Source organism: Ovis aries, chromosome 3 (genome assembly GCF_016772045.2).
Source record: "Ovis aries strain OAR_USU_Benz2616 breed Rambouillet chromosome 3, ARS-UI_Ramb_v3.0, whole genome shotgun sequence".
Lineage (NCBI taxonomy): Eukaryota > Metazoa > Chordata > Mammalia > Artiodactyla > Bovidae > Ovis > Ovis aries.
This window is the reverse complement of record NC_056056.1, coordinates 176749963-176768404: the sequence shown is the minus strand read 5'-3', so window position 1 is coordinate 176768404 and position 18442 is coordinate 176749963. Positions and strand designations below refer to the sequence as shown.

The 18442-nt window shown below is 48.2% G+C and overlaps 1 protein-coding gene across 4 annotated transcripts in view; it reads left to right on the top strand.

Annotated features, from left to right (window-relative positions):
- The window catches only part of SYN3 (synapsin III), a 486177-nt gene that overhangs the window by 435312 nt on the left and 32423 nt on the right, over positions 1-18442 (top strand). For all 4 annotated transcript variants that reach the window (XM_042247181.2, XM_027967692.3, XM_042247182.2 and 1 more), the window contains one exon: positions 16566-16708. In XM_042247181.2, coding sequence (XP_042103115.1) covers positions 16566-16708 — 143 coding nt within the window. The remainder of the gene's footprint in view (positions 1-16565; positions 16709-18442) is intronic.

Here is an 18442-nt window from a genome sequence, read left to right as displayed (position 1 = left end):
CAAGCCTACAGGTCACCTATTCTGTTATTTCCCAACATTTAAAAAACAATACACACACATACTTACAAACATGCTACCTTTCTGTTTGCTTAAATAAATGTATTTTTAAATGACATCCTATATCCCATCATAGATTATGAGTTTCATGGACTGGACAGTTTTTCCTAACACACATTGAAATAAATAACTAAGTGTTAAAAGTTAAAATGTTAACATCACTGACTCAATGAACATGAACTTGAGCAATCTCTGGGAGATAGTGGATGATAGGGATGGTCCTCAGCATGTCCTCCTGACATGCTGTAGTCCATGAAGTCACAGAGTCAGACACGAGTCAGACACAGAGTCAGACACAGAGTCAAACAATATAGGGCATCCCTTGGACAACCAACGCCATGCACACCTCACTGTGGTACACTGGGAGAGAGGAGTTGGCAGTCTCAGTCCTCGACTTGTGAGCAACTGTGGGCAAGTCTTCTGCCCCTCCCTGTATGTCAACTGCCTCATCTGCAAAATGAGAGGGTTGACCAGATGCCCTCTCAGGCCCCTTCACACATTGAGGCTCTGAGCTGTTTGCTGAATAGATGTAGAGTTATTGAAGGCAGTATACCCAGAACAGAACTTCTCAGCACCCTGCCCTCTCTCCTTCCACCAAGGCTTTCCCCCACCACCCTGTTACACCCGCTTCCCTAATTCAAGCCACATCCTCCTGGGAGAGAAGCCTGCACAGATCCAACCCCAACAGGAAAACTAAGTGTTTGAATTAAAAGAAAAACACCTCAGCTCTTCCAAACCTCAGCACAGTGCTCTTACTTCTTTAACTTTGGTGAAGTGAGTAATACCCCTTGCCATGGAGTCACCTCCCAACCCACACAAAAGAAATCTCTCTTTTGTTTTTTGAAAAATGTTTACAGTGACCTTTAATATCTCAGTGTGTCCCAAGGGAGCCAGACAGACAAGGAGTCTAACCATCCTCTGGCAGGATACCTGCGCTCGTCCTCTTCCACTGTCTGGCCGGAGATAGACGACACCCAAGTCCTTCAGGAAAGTCAGCAGATTTGCAACCCTCCTTAAAAGGGCAGAATGTGGAGAGAGGGGTTAAATACCATGTTTAATGGGTTGCAGAATTGCCCATGAGCAAGATTAGGTATGGCATTGATATACCTGACCCTTCTTCAGCATTGCCCCTATTAAAACCACTCTACAGACAACTGGGAGAGAGGCCTCTACACCCAGCAAGTATAAGCTACCAGGGCCACAAAAGTAAAGGAAATAGCTTGAATTCTATTTGTATAAGTTGACTTTATAAAATGTCTAGATACCTTGTCATAAAGGTCCTTATAGTTAAGCACAGCATTCATAATTTTTATAATGAGGTTACACATGGAAATGATAAATATTTTTAGACATTGAGTTAAACAAAATATGTCATTAATTTTTTTCTTTTTTACTTTTACCTTTTTTAATGTGGCTACTAGAAAATTTAGAATTTACACATGTGGCTCTCAGGACAGCAATGCCTTCAACAGTCACATCCACTTGCATCCACCCCGGTGGTCTCACCTGAATCAGAGTGACACCCAAGATAATTCAACATAGTGATAAGACATCTAAGTTCGAATCACAATTCTGCCACTTAGTAGCTGGGTGACGGGCAGGTGACTTAGGGCAAGGCCTGACACATAGGAAAGTGAAAGTGTTAGTCGCTCAGTCATGTCCGACTGTTTGCGACCCCATGGTCTGTAGCCCTCCAGGCTCCTCTGTCCATGGGATTCTTCAGGCAAGAATACTGAAGTGAGCTGCCATACCCTTCTCCAGGGGATCTTCCCAACCCAGGGATGGAACGCAGATCTCCCGCATTGCAGGCTCATGGAAGGAGCTGCATAAAAGTCATTCCCATAGAGAGGCAGCCATGTGCAGTAGCCCCAGCCAGGAGCTCTGAATCCAGACGATGGATGGGCATCCTTCTCCTCTGCTCACCAGCTGTGTGACCTGAGGCTATCCCACCCTCCTCACTGCGGCACAGCCAGCGTCCTGGTGTAGAAGCTCCCAGCAGGGGCCACCATGTGGGCAGCACTCGGCACGCAGAGCCATGTGGTTCTCTTGCTTGGCTCCCGTGACTCCCACACCCACCACACACACTCCCTGCCTTTTCCTTCTGTCTCAGGTCAGTTCTGTACCACTTCTGGCCTCAGCTGCAGCAACCACTACTTAAAGTTCACCAGGCCCCCTGGATGGTCCCTCCTATCCATTTCCCAGCATCTGCTGACCTTGGGTCTTAAAACCCAGAACTGTTACATCCCTCTTCTGCTTAAAACCCAGCAGTGGCTCCATGTTATCCATGAATAAAGGCTCCAAGATCCCCCAGAACCCACTAAACCCTCTAGGGTCCTCTCTCCCTTCACACCGAGGGCTCTTCACACCCACTCCCTCTCCAGTCCCCAAACATGCAGCCAGTTTTACTCTCTTCTGCCTTTCCCTCGCTCTTTTATCTTCCACGATCACCCGCACCGTGTCAGTCTCATCAACGTTAGATTCAGCTCCAGAGATCCCTAAACTTCTCCCCGAGCCCTCAGTGGGTGTGACCCCGACAATGTGCCCGTACTGTGCCTATGCAGAATTCTGCTGCTCCATGGGCAACTCTAGCGCACTTTCAGGTTCATGCCTGACTCCCCTTACAGACTGTGAGCATCTTAGAAGTGAGGAGAGTGATGATGGATTGTTAAGGGCATGATACGGGCCAGCACTGCCTGAGGACTGGACACAGATTAGCTTCTTCCTCTTACCTGAAGGGCATCTGAGTCAGGTACTGATAACCACTATACAGCTGAGAGAGCTGGAAGAGAGAGGTTTTTGATATTTGATATTTGGTGAGCCAGAGTTCAAACCCAGGAGGTCTGGCTTCAGAGATCTCACGCTTAACCTCAATTTACATTTTTAAAAATAGCATATAATTGACACATAACACTGTAAATTTAAGGTATACATGTTGACTTGATATATTCATGTATTGCAATATGTTTACCATCACAGCATAAAACCTTCCTTTTTCCCATCACATAGTTATAAATTTTTTTGTGTGTGGTAAGAAAAAATTTACCACCTGCTCTCTTAGCGACTTTGAAATATATAATACAGTAAATATATATATATATATACACACACACATACAGTACTGTTGACTAGAGTCACTTTACCATGCACCAGATCTCCAGAGTTCATTCATCTTCTAGTTGTCTACTTATAGCCTTCAAGAATATCTCCCCAATTTCCCCTACCCCCAGCCCCTGTAACCACCATTCTATAGTCTGTTTCTCTGAGATTGGTTTTCTTAGATCCACATATAAATGAGGTCAGATAATATTTGTCTTTCTCTGCCTGGTTTGTCTCGTTAACATAATGCCCTCAGTGTCCATCCATGTTGTCACAAATGGCAGGGTATCCTTCTTTCTTGTGGCTCAATTATATGTGTGTGTGTGTGTGTGTGTGTGTGTATACATATATATGTATGTATGTGTATAATATACACACACGTATATCCCCACATTTTCTTTATCCATTCTGACAGACACTGACAGACACCACTTAGGCTGTTTCCATATCTTGGCTGTTGTGGAGAATGCTGCCCTCAATTGGCTTTTATCTCCTAAGCTAGCATGGTTAACTTGGAAGCCAGGAGTTCAGAGAAGGTAGGCAATTTGCTGGAACTGGAGTCCAGGCCTCTTGGCTCTCGGTGGTCTTTTCTTCGGTGTGGTTGGTCATGTGCCTCCGCCACGAAAGCCCAGGCTGCTGGCCTGGAGCGGGAGGAGGGACCCTGGGCAGGCAGACATGGCCCGAAGCAGCGAGACGTCCACAGAGAGGTTGAAATAATAAGCCTGGCTGAGGGAGCATCTGCTTTGTTTGCTTGGCTTGGTGTGTTTTCATTACACAGATCTGGAATCTGATCCTGCCTGGGAGGCTCTGAGGCTCCCTTTATTCTCCTGTTGGGCAGAAAAGAGAGTGGGGTGGAGCAGCTTAGCCAAGAAGTGCTGACAGGCAGGCAAAGCCGGTCAAGTCCAGGGTCAAGACACTCCCTGTGAAAGCCCAGACAAAGGGGAGTGCTAGACAGGGACCTGGGGGAGACGGGCTCACTGTCAGGCCCTGTCGCACAGAGCGGTGATCATGTCATGGTGAGTCATACCTCTCCAAGCCAACCAACACGGTGCCTTGCCTGAAGGTCACATTCTCAAGCCCTGAAGAGGAGGCTTACTACGGATGGCTTCAAGCAAGGAAAAGGCAGATGTTAATGAGCCCTGCAAGGAGCCTGCTGCCCTCTCTTCAGCCCACGAAGGTCACACAAGGAAGAGGGGAAAAGGCAGGAGAGAGGTTCCAGTTGGGTCAAGGGAAGATTCTGGCAACTTTGATAAAAACACAACTAATGGTGCCATTTTGCTATTCATTGTGGAAGGTCTCTTAAGAGGAACCACTGAATGAATGCCATTTCAAAGTAAGTGTTAAGGGACAAAAAAGTTGACTCTTCAACACAACTGGGGTACTTTGTCAGATAATAGCACCCCTGGGTCTGGATTGGAAGAAGCATGAAAGGTCCTCAACCAGCCTCATGCCTGACTTTACTACTAGAATACCCTTTTCCAACCAGTCAGCCATGTTGCAGGCACCGTGGGAGGTGTTGTGGTATAGTAAGAGTAAGGAGTTTGAAAAATCAAATGCATTTGTACAAATAAAGATATTAGAGAATGTGGCTTAGTTGTGCAGGCAAATGGGTTTCCAGAATTAGACAGACTAGTCCATCAGATGCACGCATTGCTGGGCTGCCTCAGGCTTCCCTGTGCTGGGCCTGACTCAGAAAACTTACAATCTGAGAAGCAGAGCGGACTAGTGCTGTTTGTGGGAAGACGGCTTCCAAAGACAAAGGAGAGGAGAATGGGTGAGTCTTCTACGTTTACCCCATTTCTCTTTCAGACCCTCTGATCTGAATCTGTCACTTCTGAGGAGGAGTGAGCGGCGGGGGCAGACAGGTCAGCAATGTCGCTCCCTCCACATAGAAAGAAACTACAGGAGTTTGGAAATGAGAGACTCCTCTAATAGCTTTCCTCCAACCTAAAGGTACCCTGCTGCTGAAGACAAGGACCGAGAGCCCCCAGGGCCCAGGGAAAAGGTCTGTCTCCAACAGGAGCCTCAGCGAGAACACCTTCCTGCAGACAGCCTCATTGCCAGCAGAGCAGGCTTAGACAGCCAGTAGCCAGTAAATGCGTCGACCCTGCAAGAAACGGAAAATTCCACCTCAAACTGGCTTAAACACTCTGAAAGCCCAAGGATTAGTGTCTCAGTGTCGCTGAGGTCCTGGGCGCATTCTGTCTCTGCCGGCTGGCCCCAGTCCCAGCTTCACTCTTGGGCAGCTTCCTCGGTCTTAGCCCTGCTGCTAGTGGCATTCTGGGATGTTCTCTTCCGTCTCATTGAGCTGATCTATTCATGAGTCCAGCCCTGGGCCATTGAGACAAGAGTGCTGTGTTCTGGTTGACCGATTATAGTCTGGATTCACCTGTTGTGTGGGGAATAACTTCAGTTCCCCCTGAAGCCCATGGTCAGGTGGAGGTGGGTAGATGCCTAAACAAAACTGGGGTTCTGTTAGGATGGAGGAAGTGGAGAATAAGTTTTGAGTAGACCCTGAGATGGGAACTTGCTTCAAGATGCACATTGGGATCTAAGCTTGAAAGCACTGGCTTGGGACGTGAGGGAAGCAAGATTAGGCAGGGGAGAAGTTGAACTGCAGTGCAGTTACAGCCCACTCCAGCACTCTTGCCTGGCGAATCCCATGGACAGATGAGCCTGGTGGGCTGCAGTCCATGGGGTCGCTTAGAGTCAGACACGACTGAGCGACTTCACTTTCACTTTTCACTTTCATGCATTGGAGAAGGAAATGGCAACCCACTCCAGTATTCTTGCCTGGAGAATCCCAGGGATGGGGGAGCCTGGTGGGCTTCTGTCTCTGGGGTCGCACAGAGTTGGACACGACCGAGCGACTTAGCAGCAGCAGCAGTTACAGCAGAGACCTCAGCAGACTCTGTAAGGAGTTCCAGGGCTGAGGTGGCCCTTCAGAATCATCCCAAATCATGGCAAGGGGCTGTGCCATTGAACTCCTGCCCCAATCCATCATCAGGTGTGGGCTGCCCTAGGAGTGTGGTGTAGGCTTGGGCAAGGCATCTCCCCTACCTAATATGTCACATATGTATTTGTTTACTAACTCCTCACCCAACCCCATCAGTGTATTCCCTGGTGCCCACAACAGTGCCTGGCTTACAGTAGGGGATCAATATTTATCAAATGAATGGCTGGATTTGGGAGCCAGACAGACTTTAGCTAGAATCTTAGCACTTCCATATGCCAGCTCTAGGTCCTGCAACCAATTACATAACCTTGCTGGGCCACAGTCTTTTCATGTGTGAAATGGGGAAGTCACAGTACTTACTATATAGGATTGTCATAAAGGCTATGTGAATTAATACACAGCTGTTACAGTAGCGCATTAAGAGTAGCCGACGTGGTCCATCGTTATTGTTGTTACAGTCATTATTATTGTTTATTCACCAGATGAGTCAATCAGTCCCTACCCAGTGGCCCCCTCAGCCCCCAGCCTCTTCTTTCCACCCAGAGGTAGAGGGGTGATTCAGGTGGTGGCAGCCTGCCCCGTGAGTCAGTTCTGAGCCTCAGCCATGCCAGGGTCCCTGGCACAGGCTACCCTGTCCAAGAGGCCCTGGGGTTGAGTCATCTGGGCCACAGTTCCAGCTGGGGGGCACCTCGGCTGTGGAGTTTGGCTGGTAGAGTTTGTCCTCCCCAAGACCTTCCAGGAAGAGACTGGGCACCTGCCCCATTGTACTCCCAGGGGCTACCCTTTGCCAGCTCAAGTATATCTGTCAGGAGAGTTTGCAAAAGATCCAAGTGAGGATACAGGGTAGGGGTGGGAAGGAAAAAGAAGGAAAAGAGTTGCCTCCATCCTTTGCATTCAAAGCAGGGCAGTGTCGTGAACAGATCATGGGGTTCTGATCTCAGCAGACCAGTTTCGAGTCTCCATCCCTCTGGGGCACCTTGGACAAGCCCTTTGCTTCTCTGAGTCTCACTGGTGAAGTGGGAGGTTACAGGGAGGCTTGACTGAGTAGTCATGTTGTCTGCAAGTCCCGCATCTTCCATGGGGAGGTCTCAGGTCTGCTCTCTGTGGTCTCTGAGCTTCAGTGACTCTTATAAAAGGGGAGGAGGAATTCTCCATCTCCACATTTCCCCCACCTCCCACGGGAAGAGGTAGGGCCAATCTGATATATCCTTCCTTCCTTCCTTCATTCAGAAGCTCTCTATTGAGCACCTGCAGCATGCCAGGTGCTGTGCTAGCATGGGGTGTAGGAATCACTGGCTAGTGGGAGAGGCAGATAGGATATAAATGAGCAAACAAATACACTTATAAACTTTACTCAGTACAGGCAGAAGAACAACATGTTGTTAAGAGAGAAAAACATGGTAGAGCTGTTGGAGAAACTTCTGAGGTGGTGGCCCATGAGCACAGGCCACAGACTTGAGGAAAGAGAATGAGCCAGCCTTGCAAAAGCAAGAGTGAAGACCGTTCCAGAGCGAAGCACATATGTAAAAGCCCAAAGGCAGGAAAGAGCTGGAGTGGTTGAAGTGCCAGGGGACCAGTGTGTGGGAGCACTGCGGACACATGCAGAGTCTGAGAGGAGGTGAGCAAAGGGGCTGGGTGCACAGGGGCCCACCTCCTGATGCCCCTCATCTCAGGGACCAGCCTGGCACAGCCTGTTCCCACTGCCTTAGCACTGTTGCCTCATTAGTTTTTTTCCAGTTTTATAGTTGTTTACAGAGACACGGCTCATGAGGGTACACCATGGCTGGATTCCCCTAGGGTTGTTTGTGAAGCGTAAATGAGATGCTGTAGATAAACTGTGTGGTACAGTTCTTGGCATAGTTAGTGCTCAAGGAGAAATAGGTATCTTGAAAAAATACATGTAAAAATAATGAGAATATTTACAGACCCATGCCAACACCCACTTCGAACTGTTACTCTGATATTTAAAAGAGAAGAGAAGCCTTGGGTTTCAAGTCATCCTCTTTTCCATAATCACAATGAAGAAAGTCAGAGTAGAATCCAGCGCCTCATCTGGGAAGCCTGCCCTGGCTCCCACTGCAGGGTGCACCAGGGTCCCTGCCGCAGCATCTGTCACCCTCTATTGAATCGTCTGGTTACCGGTCTTTCCCGTGGACTATGAACTCCTCAATGACAGGGACTGTTCCTTGATTCTCCATTTAATATAGTAGTTAAACAACATTTTATTTCAGATAGGTTTAAAGACTAGTCCAAATTGCTTACTCTCATTAACTAGCCCACCTTAAGCTAAGAGACTTGTCTTGATGAATCAATCTAGAATAGAATTTATGTCATTTAAAAAGCACAGTATCCTTGTAACTTTCCTAAGGTTGGGACTGGTTTAAAGTACGGACCAGTTTATTGGCTATCCCACCCCGCCCGCTGCGGGTTTCTCAAACCCACGTTTCACAGGAGGAGCAGACAGGCTCTTCTCCAGGGACGTTGCACCAGAGGCTTGCGTTATTCACTGCTGGGGGAGGGTGCCAGAAGCAATAACATTAGGCCCACAGTTCCCAAACTCTGCGCCCAAGGCCCTAGGGCAGCAGAGTGTATTTTAAATTTTCAGGGGGAAACACAGCAGTTCTCGGCATCAGTCAATCACCATGCAAATTACTAGCCGAGGTGGTTCACAGTTTCAACATTAGATCACAGCGTATTCCTTTCGGTGACATCACATTTTTGCAAAACTGGGGTTTTGGTGGTGGTTGTGCTAAAAGGCAAGTACTATATGAGAATCGGTATGGAACAGGAAATGGGGGTGAAGTGTCTGCTCTGATTCTAAAGCCCAGGAATGTATGCAGTGCCCAGCAAGCACACATGGCTCGTTTGTAAGTGATGGTAGTTATTTATGAATGAAATAAAGATATTATGTACATTGTTTATTTCAGTGACTAAGCTGGTAGGACATAAATAGTTGGCGCTTCTTTTGGCCTTGGAATGCCGTGAAATCATTCCTTAGATGGGCATCGTACATCCAGAAAGTGGGGACTCGTGCACTAGGTTTTTTGTAACTCCCATTTAACTCTTTTAAGCTTTTGATGCTGAACTCAGGAATGATTTTGAGCTTAATTCTGTGAGCATGGCTTAATGATGTATGCATGGAACCTACCCTTGAGAGTGAAGCAGCTACAGGGCTGGGAAATATTTACTGGGAGGGAAAACAGATATTTAGCTCATCTCTCACTCCATCTAACTAGCTTCTTAATGAGCGTAGACCACTTTGGAATGAGCTGGAAGCACGCCTTCCTGTTATAAAAACAGAAAAACAAGCATGCGTTTGTGTGCCAGGGTTATGGTTTTATTATCTCGAACTAGGAGTGGCCTGAATATCCAGCTGGCTCAACCAGCTAATTATTGCCGGAAAAGGAGACTACAGAGCAAGTGTTCTGAAGCTACAGTTATTATTTTTGGTAGATCCCCCTGCTTAGCTTTTAGCTTATTCATAAATAAATCAGCCAGTTCAGTAAATTGCCTCATATAGTTAGTTATCTTTGAAAACAACAAGCTTGCCCCGGTCATCACAGCAGATGGAGCCTGCTCCAAACTGGGCCTTCAACAGAAACCTGATGGAGATGGATTTGGCTGGGGTGAGCTGCTGGTCATACTCGCCTGAAACATTTTCTAGGCTATTGAAATAGGGCGATGGGCTTCAAAGGCTCATGTGTATTTCTATCAATGTTGATTCTGAACCATCTTCTAAGAAGGATCTTGGCACCATTCCCAGTGTTCACTGCTGAGGGCAAGTGGGATAGCCCTTCCTCCAAGCATGAATCCCTCTTAGCCCTCAGCTTCCACAAAAAAACTTCAAGGCTCCGTTTTCTGCTGATACTTGTGAGTCTCTTTTCAACAGGCAGCATCAGTCCCAGGGCCAGTGTACCACCTTTCCCCTTTGCCTGGATTCTCTTCACCCAGCTCTTCCCATGACTGGCCTCTTCATTCATTCTTTCAGCAAATATTGAGGCATCTTCTGTGTGCCAAACACTATGCTGGGTTTCAAGGTATTAAAAGGAATGATAATAATAGTTAACATTTGTTGAAATCCTGTAATGAATGAAGAGTTCTTCTAAACCATTTATATGTATCTCATTTGATGTTCAACAGCAATCAAGTCATCCACACTGGATATTAACAAGTTACCCACATTTTGCTAATAAGGAAAGTAAGACACAGAGAAGCTAAGTACCTTCCCCCAAGGTCTCACAGCTAACAAGTGACGGAGCTGGGCTTTGAGCTTGCATTCTTCAACATTTTGTTGTATTGTCTCCCTAGAAAGACACAGGAGGCTCTGGTTTTACTCAGTATTGGGCTTACATTTTAATGGAGGAGAGAGACCATAATCACATTATCAATTAAGTCATTTCAGCTAGTCAAAGCTGGTAAGAAAAAAAATAGTAATTGAGTAGAGACTTCTCAGAGTGGCAGGAAGGAGTAGCTACTTGATATCAAGTAGCTGGAAAAGCCTCTGAAAAAAACAGCCATGGGAAGGTGCCCAGGAAAATGATTTCAAGCAGAGAGAATAGCAAGTGCAAAAGCAGTGAGGCAGGGACAGGTTGGGCCGAGTGCAAAAGAAAAAGATGACCAGGAACCAGATCGTAGAAGCTTTTTAACCTGGGCTGCACACATTTTCCTGGGGAGCTTACAAAAATACTGATGCCTTGGCCCATGCCCAGAGATTCTGAGGAAATCAGTCTGAGGTTTTGGCTCAGGCAAGAGGAATTCTAAATGAGATGAGAGCAGCAGTCCAGTGCAGAATGGTGGTGGCGTGGACCAGGGCAGTGGTGGTGGAAAGGCAGCATCTCTCCTTCAGCCCTGCTCCCTCCACACCACCCACCTCTGGTCCATGGGAAGCATGCACATACTTAGCCTGGATAAACCAAAAGCAGGATGCTCACCTGCAGATAGCCTGGGAAGGATTCAGCACCAGAGATAGAGCAGTCTTGTTGGGTGTCCCACTGAAGCCCCTACTGGACATAGCACAAGGGAGAGCGGTAGGCTGACATAACCTCTCCCTAAGAAATCACCGTCTCACAGTCTCTAATCTCTGACAGCCCAGCCTTATTATATCAACGTGGGTGAAGCTATCAGTTCTTGGCCATAGTGGTGTCTGTCACAGCTCACTCTGGGAGGTGGCATCTTTGTCTTCTTGCTACAGCACTAGCTGAGACAGAGTGTACATTGGGGTTGTCCAAAGAAATGGAAACCATAAGAAGGGTATACATAGACTTATTTTAAGGCATTGGTTTATGTGATTAATTTGGTGGTGCTAGTGGTAAAGAATCCACCTGCCAATGCAGGAGACAAAGGAGATAAGGGTTCAGTCCCTGGGTTGGGAAGATCCCCTGGAGGAGGGCAGGGCAACCCACTCTGGAATTCTTGCCTGGAGAATCCCCCTGGACAGAGGAGCCTGGCGGGCTACTGTCCATGGGGTCACAAAGAGTTGGATATGACTGAGAGATTTTGCTCTCATGTTGGGATGGGTTAAGAAGAGAGTGACTTGGGCATACCTGGATGGCTCACATCCAGTGGATGAAAACCAGACTGAAGGCAAAGAGCTGTGACTTACCCTGTATGATCAGTCATTGGAACCATTTGAGCACTCTTGGTCTAATATACAGTAGGACAAGTTCCCTGAGATGGTATGAGCTGCCTTGCCCCGTAGTGAGCTCCCTGTTACTGCTTGAGGCGATCAAGCAAAGAGCACACAGTCTGCTGAGGCTGTAAGGTGACTTTCCCAGGCCTGGATGAAGCCCACTGAGGAGATTCGGAGTTGTCTCTTGGCTCCTGTCTCCAGTTTGTCTCCCTCCGCACATGTATGCACGCGTGCAAGCACACACACACTCACACTCACATGAGGGAGGTGAAGCAGTTCAAAAAGCCAGAGAGGAGGAGAGTGTGAGAAACCACACGGGGATCCAGTGAGGAAAACGAGGAGGAGAGATGGGAAGGAGACAGCGCTGAGAGGGGTGGGCCAAGTGGGGAAGGGGAGGAGGAGGGAGAGGAAGAGACGGGAAAGGTCGCCTCTCTCTAGAGGCGACCACGGGAGATGCAGAGGGAGAGGGGGCAGAGAGGGGACAGGCGGTACTACAAGTAGGAGGCAAACCATGGGAGAAGGCAGTGGACATGGGAGAGAGGAGGCATGGGGCCCAGGAGGAGGGGGGGTGGGCAAGGCCGAGGAAGCAGGGCATAAGAGACAGGGCCGGGCCGCAGAGTGGGTAGGGAGGTGGGTGAGGATGTGAGTCTTCAGAGTCAAGGAATTCACTGGGCACAGGTCCCCAGAGCAGCAAATGGGTAATCTTGAGTCACAGCTCATTTACAGTTTCCTGTTTTCAGCTTGTCTCTGTGAACAGTTGGAGGGGTTTCCAGCTAGTAAATACGTCGGAGTGCCAAGACTCCCTTCCCTGCCTGTGGCCGTTCCATGGCTGCCCGTCCCAGCACCTTCTCACACCACCTCCCTTTATGCCCTGAGCACCAGCCCAGCAGCTCCTCCAGCACCACCCAACAGGCCACCTGCTCCCCTCTGCAAGGCCCCTGACTTCACCAGGTTCTCAAGGCTCATGAAGGAAGCCGTAAGCCTCTTCCAAGTACTGCACTCATGCTCACCGATTGCGCCACTGGCGCTCCACTAGGAAGCTGTAAACCTTTTAAGTGTGGAATCCAGCCCAAGCATTTACAGAAAAATTTACTTTATAAAACAAGTTTCCCTGAAACACAGTTTCTTTGCCTTTTTCCAAGACCCCGTATTTTTCCTTCCATCCCCTTCCACTCTTCCTAGTTACAAGAGTTATAAAGAATTATAAAGAGTTACATCTTTATCCATCCTTCTTCAACTCAACCCAGCAGACATGTCTGGGCCATCCACAGCATTGCAGACAGCAGGGTTACAACTGGGAACAAGACGCCTTGTCTGCCCTCAGGAAGCTTGTGTCTAATGGGGAGACAGACATGGATCCAGGGGTGGAGTCGGGTTTTACTGGGCTCAGACAGCACACAACTTGAGCATAAAATGACCAGCCTATGTATAAGAAACCTGGGTTACGTGTTCAGTCCTGGAGAGGACAGGATGAGTGCCCCACCCAAATACCCGACTCTAGAAGGGTTCACAAAGGAAGGTTGAGATGACCATTAATTAATTAAACCACTGCATCTATACTTTCTCTCTTTGCTCTCTTTTGTCTATCCTGTGAATAAATGAATGCATATATGATGCATTCTACAGATATTTACTTAAGGATGAAGTTTAGCTTCTATAACAAAAACCTAAGTTGCCTTAAACAAGCTAGGACCTTCCCTCTCACATAACCAGCTCCTTCCATCCTTCCTTCCTGGGGTGTTGCCTTTCAGATACAAAGTCTATGATGGTGCCCCTCCAGCCAGCCAGATGAGGAAAGAAAGAATTGTGAAGCATTCCCCCTTCCTGCCTCACACACACATTTCCCTTTTAAGGCAGACCTGGAAGTTCAAACCCAACTTCTGCTCAAGTCCCATTGACCAAAATGTGATCAACCAGCCTTGAGTACACAGGTGCCAGGGAGATGAGGAAGTATAATGTTTATTCTGGATGGTCATGCACCCCCAGATTAAGGCATTTCACAGCTATATAAAAAGAGAATGGATGCTGTGGACAACTAGAAATCTCTGAGACAGGCTGTGGCGTATGTTGTGCTTACTAGGAAACTGAGGTGCAGAAGTAGCTCTGGTTCTTTCCAGGTCCATCCACTGACAAAACTGAATTAAACAAGCTGTTCCTGCAAGCTACCAGCCCCATTCTTTAATTTCAGTAACTCTGACACTCTTTACCAGATCCCAAATGTTGGCCGAGAATGAAATACTGTGACCACCCGAGGGGCAGTTGAAGGAAGAGGAAGCAATATAGACTGTGAAGAAGTTGCCAGGGGAAAAAAGGAAGAGAACCAGAAGAGAATAGTGAAACCAAATTTTAAGTTTAGTGATTTCATATACCATGGAGTGTCAAAGCAGCAAGAGGACCCAAAGAAGCTCGATTGGATTCACCAATGAGGAGGTCAGAAGTGACCTTTGCCAAGTCATTTTGTGTGGAATGGTGGGGAATGGAATCCAAAGAGAGTTGGTTTGGGAGTGAGTGGAAGATGAGGATGCTGAGATAGAGAGAGCGGTGGTAACTGAGGTACTGAAAAGCAGGAACAACCTGAGATTAGTGGATCCGTGATCATGATTCAAAAGATAAGGAATCAATGACCCATGGTGGATTCATGTCAATGCATGGCAAAACCAATACAGTACTGTAAAGTAAAATAAAATAAAAATAAAAATTTTAAAAAAAAAAAAAAGAAGAAGAAAAAAAAAAGAATCAATGAAGAGCAAGAGCTGAAGAATGCATGGCAGAAATACAGTTTGGCTGCTTTAACAAAGGCCAAAATAACAATGGCTTAAAGAAGATTAAAGGTTTACTTCACTCTCCTGTAGGAGTCTGAGCATACACAATCAAGGGCAGACTAGGGACACCATGGTGTGGGAAATCCGGTTCCTTCCACCTTATTAGTCAGTCGTGCTCAACGTGCAGCTTCCATCTTGTGGCCCATGAAGGCTGCACCAGCTCCCACCATCATGTAAATATCACAGCCGTGTAGAAGAAGGGAGAGGGAAAGGGAAGTTTTCTTTCATCTTAAAGGCACCACCCAGAGATTGCTCACATCACATCCGCTCACATTTTCACTAGCTGGACTTGGACACTTGGCTACATCTACCGAGATAAGGGAGACTGAGACAAAGTCATCCTTAGCTGAGAGACCAAATCCCCAGAAAAAAACTTCAAGGGTCCTATTGCTGAGGAAGGAGGGGACAGCAAGCAGTCAGAGCCTTAGGGGACCTAGAACAAAGGGTGGTTTCGGCCTTTGGTGGGAGGAGGCTCACGGTCTCAGAGGCGGGGACACAAAGAGAGCAGAGAGGAGGTCTGCCAAGCTGTTTACTATCTGTTGGGCAGGGGAGCAGGCATGCACTCGTAAGTACCCTGAGATGGTTCAGAGAACACTGCTTTTGGAGTCCTAGGTTTCATTCTCAGCTCTGTGCTTAGCTGCTCTCTGGCCTTGGACAAGGAAAGAGATCTCCGTTTCCACATGTGTTAAATGGTTATAATAATGCCCACCCTGTCTGCCCCACAGTCCTGTTTCGAGTTTCAGAAGAGAACTGAGGAGATGTTCTGTAAGTGTGAGGTCGGGGCAGATGTGGATGGCATCGTTATGGGGGGATGGAGTGGTCTAGGCACTGCTGAGCCTGAAGGGCAGGGGAAAAAGGGCTGGAAGAAGCTGGAAGGACAGCACCACCCCACACACAAGCTCCACACACCCATCCCCGAGGATCTGGCCTCTGCCCACTGCTGGCCAAGAAACCCCTCTGTTGTCCAAGTGAGGATGACAGGGGAGGGGGCATGCAGCCATGCACAGGGGCTGGAGTCAGCCTCTGGTGTGTCTTGAGATCGCCCTCGCAGAGCCTTGGCCTCATCCCCTGCCCTTGGCCTTGGAAGCTCTCCTGAGACCTCTCGCTGACCCCAGGGCACACCCCGTGTCCCTGGCCTCAGCCCAGTAAACAGCATGAGTGAGTTTCTCCCCCAGGCCTCTGGCCTAGCAGAGCTAGCTGTGTCCAGAGCAGTCACACTCCCAACACACTCCCTCCACACACATACATGCCCACACTGCCTGCACACTCAGAAGCACCACACCATGTGCATCACACGTGCAAATACCCCACACATATGCCATGAACTGCACATTCCACACACACTACACGTCCCCCACACACTTCACACACACAGCCTATGTGCACACACCTGCCCGTGCACACCACACACACACACACACACACACACACACCTACACTGGTCTCTATCCCATATCACACCCCCTACCCGGCTCCCCACACTGCTGCAGGAGTGCTTTTTCTCAAACATAAATGTGGCTACTTTCTTGTTTAAACTCCTTTCCATCAAGTGGCTGTCCAGAGCCTTCAGGCTAGCATTCTAGCCCCTGCCAAAGCTGTTGAGGCCCACCATGGTCTATTCCCTGAAGACCCTCTTCAGGTATCTCCACCCTCCTGCCCCCTCAGCTGGTCTGGACCACTGGCCTGTCCCCCTCTCCCAGCTCCTCCTGCCCCTGGCTTGTCCATCCTCCATCCTCTCCAGAGAATGTACCTGCTTCATAGTCCATGTGAGAATCGTATTCCCTCTCCTGACCGCTGTTCAGAGCCCACCCCTCCTATAAAGACTCCCTTGACTTCCCCAGGTGGAATGCTGCCTTTGGAGAGCAACTTGCATCCTGTGTCTGCCTCCGCTGCCAGGCAGATGATCTTCTCACGGTCACTATAAATGCAGCCCTGGGTCCCAGCACAGGGTATGTGCTCAGTGAACACCAGGTATGTGGTACTCATCCTCTCATCCTCCCAACAGATCAAAGTAGAAAACCAGCACGACTACCAGGACATCACCAGCATGGTGGCTATGGCCAAAACCTATGCCACCACCGAGGCCTTCATTGACTCCAAGTATGACATCCGCATCCAGAAAATTGGATCCAACTACAAAGCGTACATGTGAGTCCCTGGGCAGGGGCAGGGGCTGGGAGGCTGGAAGGAAGGGTAGGAGCAGAGTGTGAGAGAAACCGAGACTAAATCCCATGGCAGAGACCCCATAGGGACATCTTATCTTCCCTTTCCGTCTCCATTACTTCCTTTCATCTCTGGTTAGCACAGAGGAAGGCTGCTGTTCCATCATGGCTTATTCCAGGGCAAAAGTCTGTCTACCTAAATGAAGGCCATTTCCCCAGAGAAAGACTGTTGGCCTCTTTCCAAGTATATAGGGGATGTATGTCACAGGAGACATACATAGAAGGGACACTTGGGGACACATCAGGGGTGGCCTTGAGTGCCTTGCTGAGGATTTGGGATTTTCTTCTCTTCCCTTCTGAGCAGAGAAGTGTCATGACCTGACCTGTAACCATGAAAGGAAGGCTCTGGGGCTATGGGCTGCAAAAGGGTTTCTCTGGGGCTAATAAGATCAGGTAGATTACACCAGATTTCTTCACCTGCAAGCAGTAAAAACCACATCTGACTAATATGGTGGGATGTTTTTAAAGGGAATTTATTAGAAACCCATGGATGATCAGAAACTTAAAAAAACTAATCCCAAATTACCAATTTCAGAAATATTGTGATTCAGGGCAGCCCCAGGAATCTGGGTAGCCAGAAGTAATAGACAATCTTCGTGGCACTCCATTAGGAAGGGAATCTACTGTAATCATTTTCAGGGCTTAACTCAAGATTACGATTCCATGGAAACAGTGCTGATTAGTCCAACGGTGGTCACATGATTATCAGAAGACGGCAGATGATCAGTATAGAGAGTCCCACCAAGACAGCATGCAACACAGGCAGGGCCATTATCCAGTGGAGATAGAGGTTATGTGACTAAAAGAAAAGGGATGAATGCCAGAAAATTCATCACACATTCAATCCAGGGGTGGTTCAAGCAGATGGTGACTCATGCTGGAGCTGTGGTTACAAGGATGAGTGGGAGCTCTTGACTGCATGGAGGCCTCGGTCTTTTCTGCTCCAAGGCCTCTCTGTCTTACTTTGGAATAGTGCTGGTTCCACTTGAAATGATGAGACTCCAGAGAGGCAATAAGTGCCTGGTCTCCAAGCCTGGATGGAGTGCTGATTGCATGGTTCCACCTTTGAAGACTGCAACAGATGGTTCTGGACAGTTGGAAAATCTCTCTATGTGCTTCTGTGTTTTGGAGCTGTGCTCTAGGTCAGGGTCAGCAAACCACAGCCCACAGGCCAAGTCTAGCTCCCACCTGTCTCAGTAAGTAAGGTTGAGTTGATCACAGCCATACATCTCCATTTCTGTATTATCTAGGGTTACTTTTGCTCTACCTGGATTGCTTAGACTGGAGATTGGCAACTTTTTTTTCTGTAAGTGGCCAGATGGTCATTTTAGGCTCTGCAGGCCTCACAGTTTCGGTTGCAACCACTCCACTCTGCCACTGCCTGGAAAACTGTAGAAAATGCAGTCCGTTGACCTACAAGGAAATATGCCCAGGAAAGGGATGGAGCCAAGCAATACTTCTGGCCTGTCTTGCCAACCATTCTCCCACCCATGAGCCAGGCCAGACCTGTCACTGCTCTCAGATGCCTTCAGGGTGATAAAGTCACCTCCCCACACCCATAACCCCTCTGAGTCGGAGAACATTCTAGTGCATGGTCCAACACATTCCTGAGGCCTCCACCATCCCTCATGATATCATTTCCCTCCTCTCCTCATTGTTA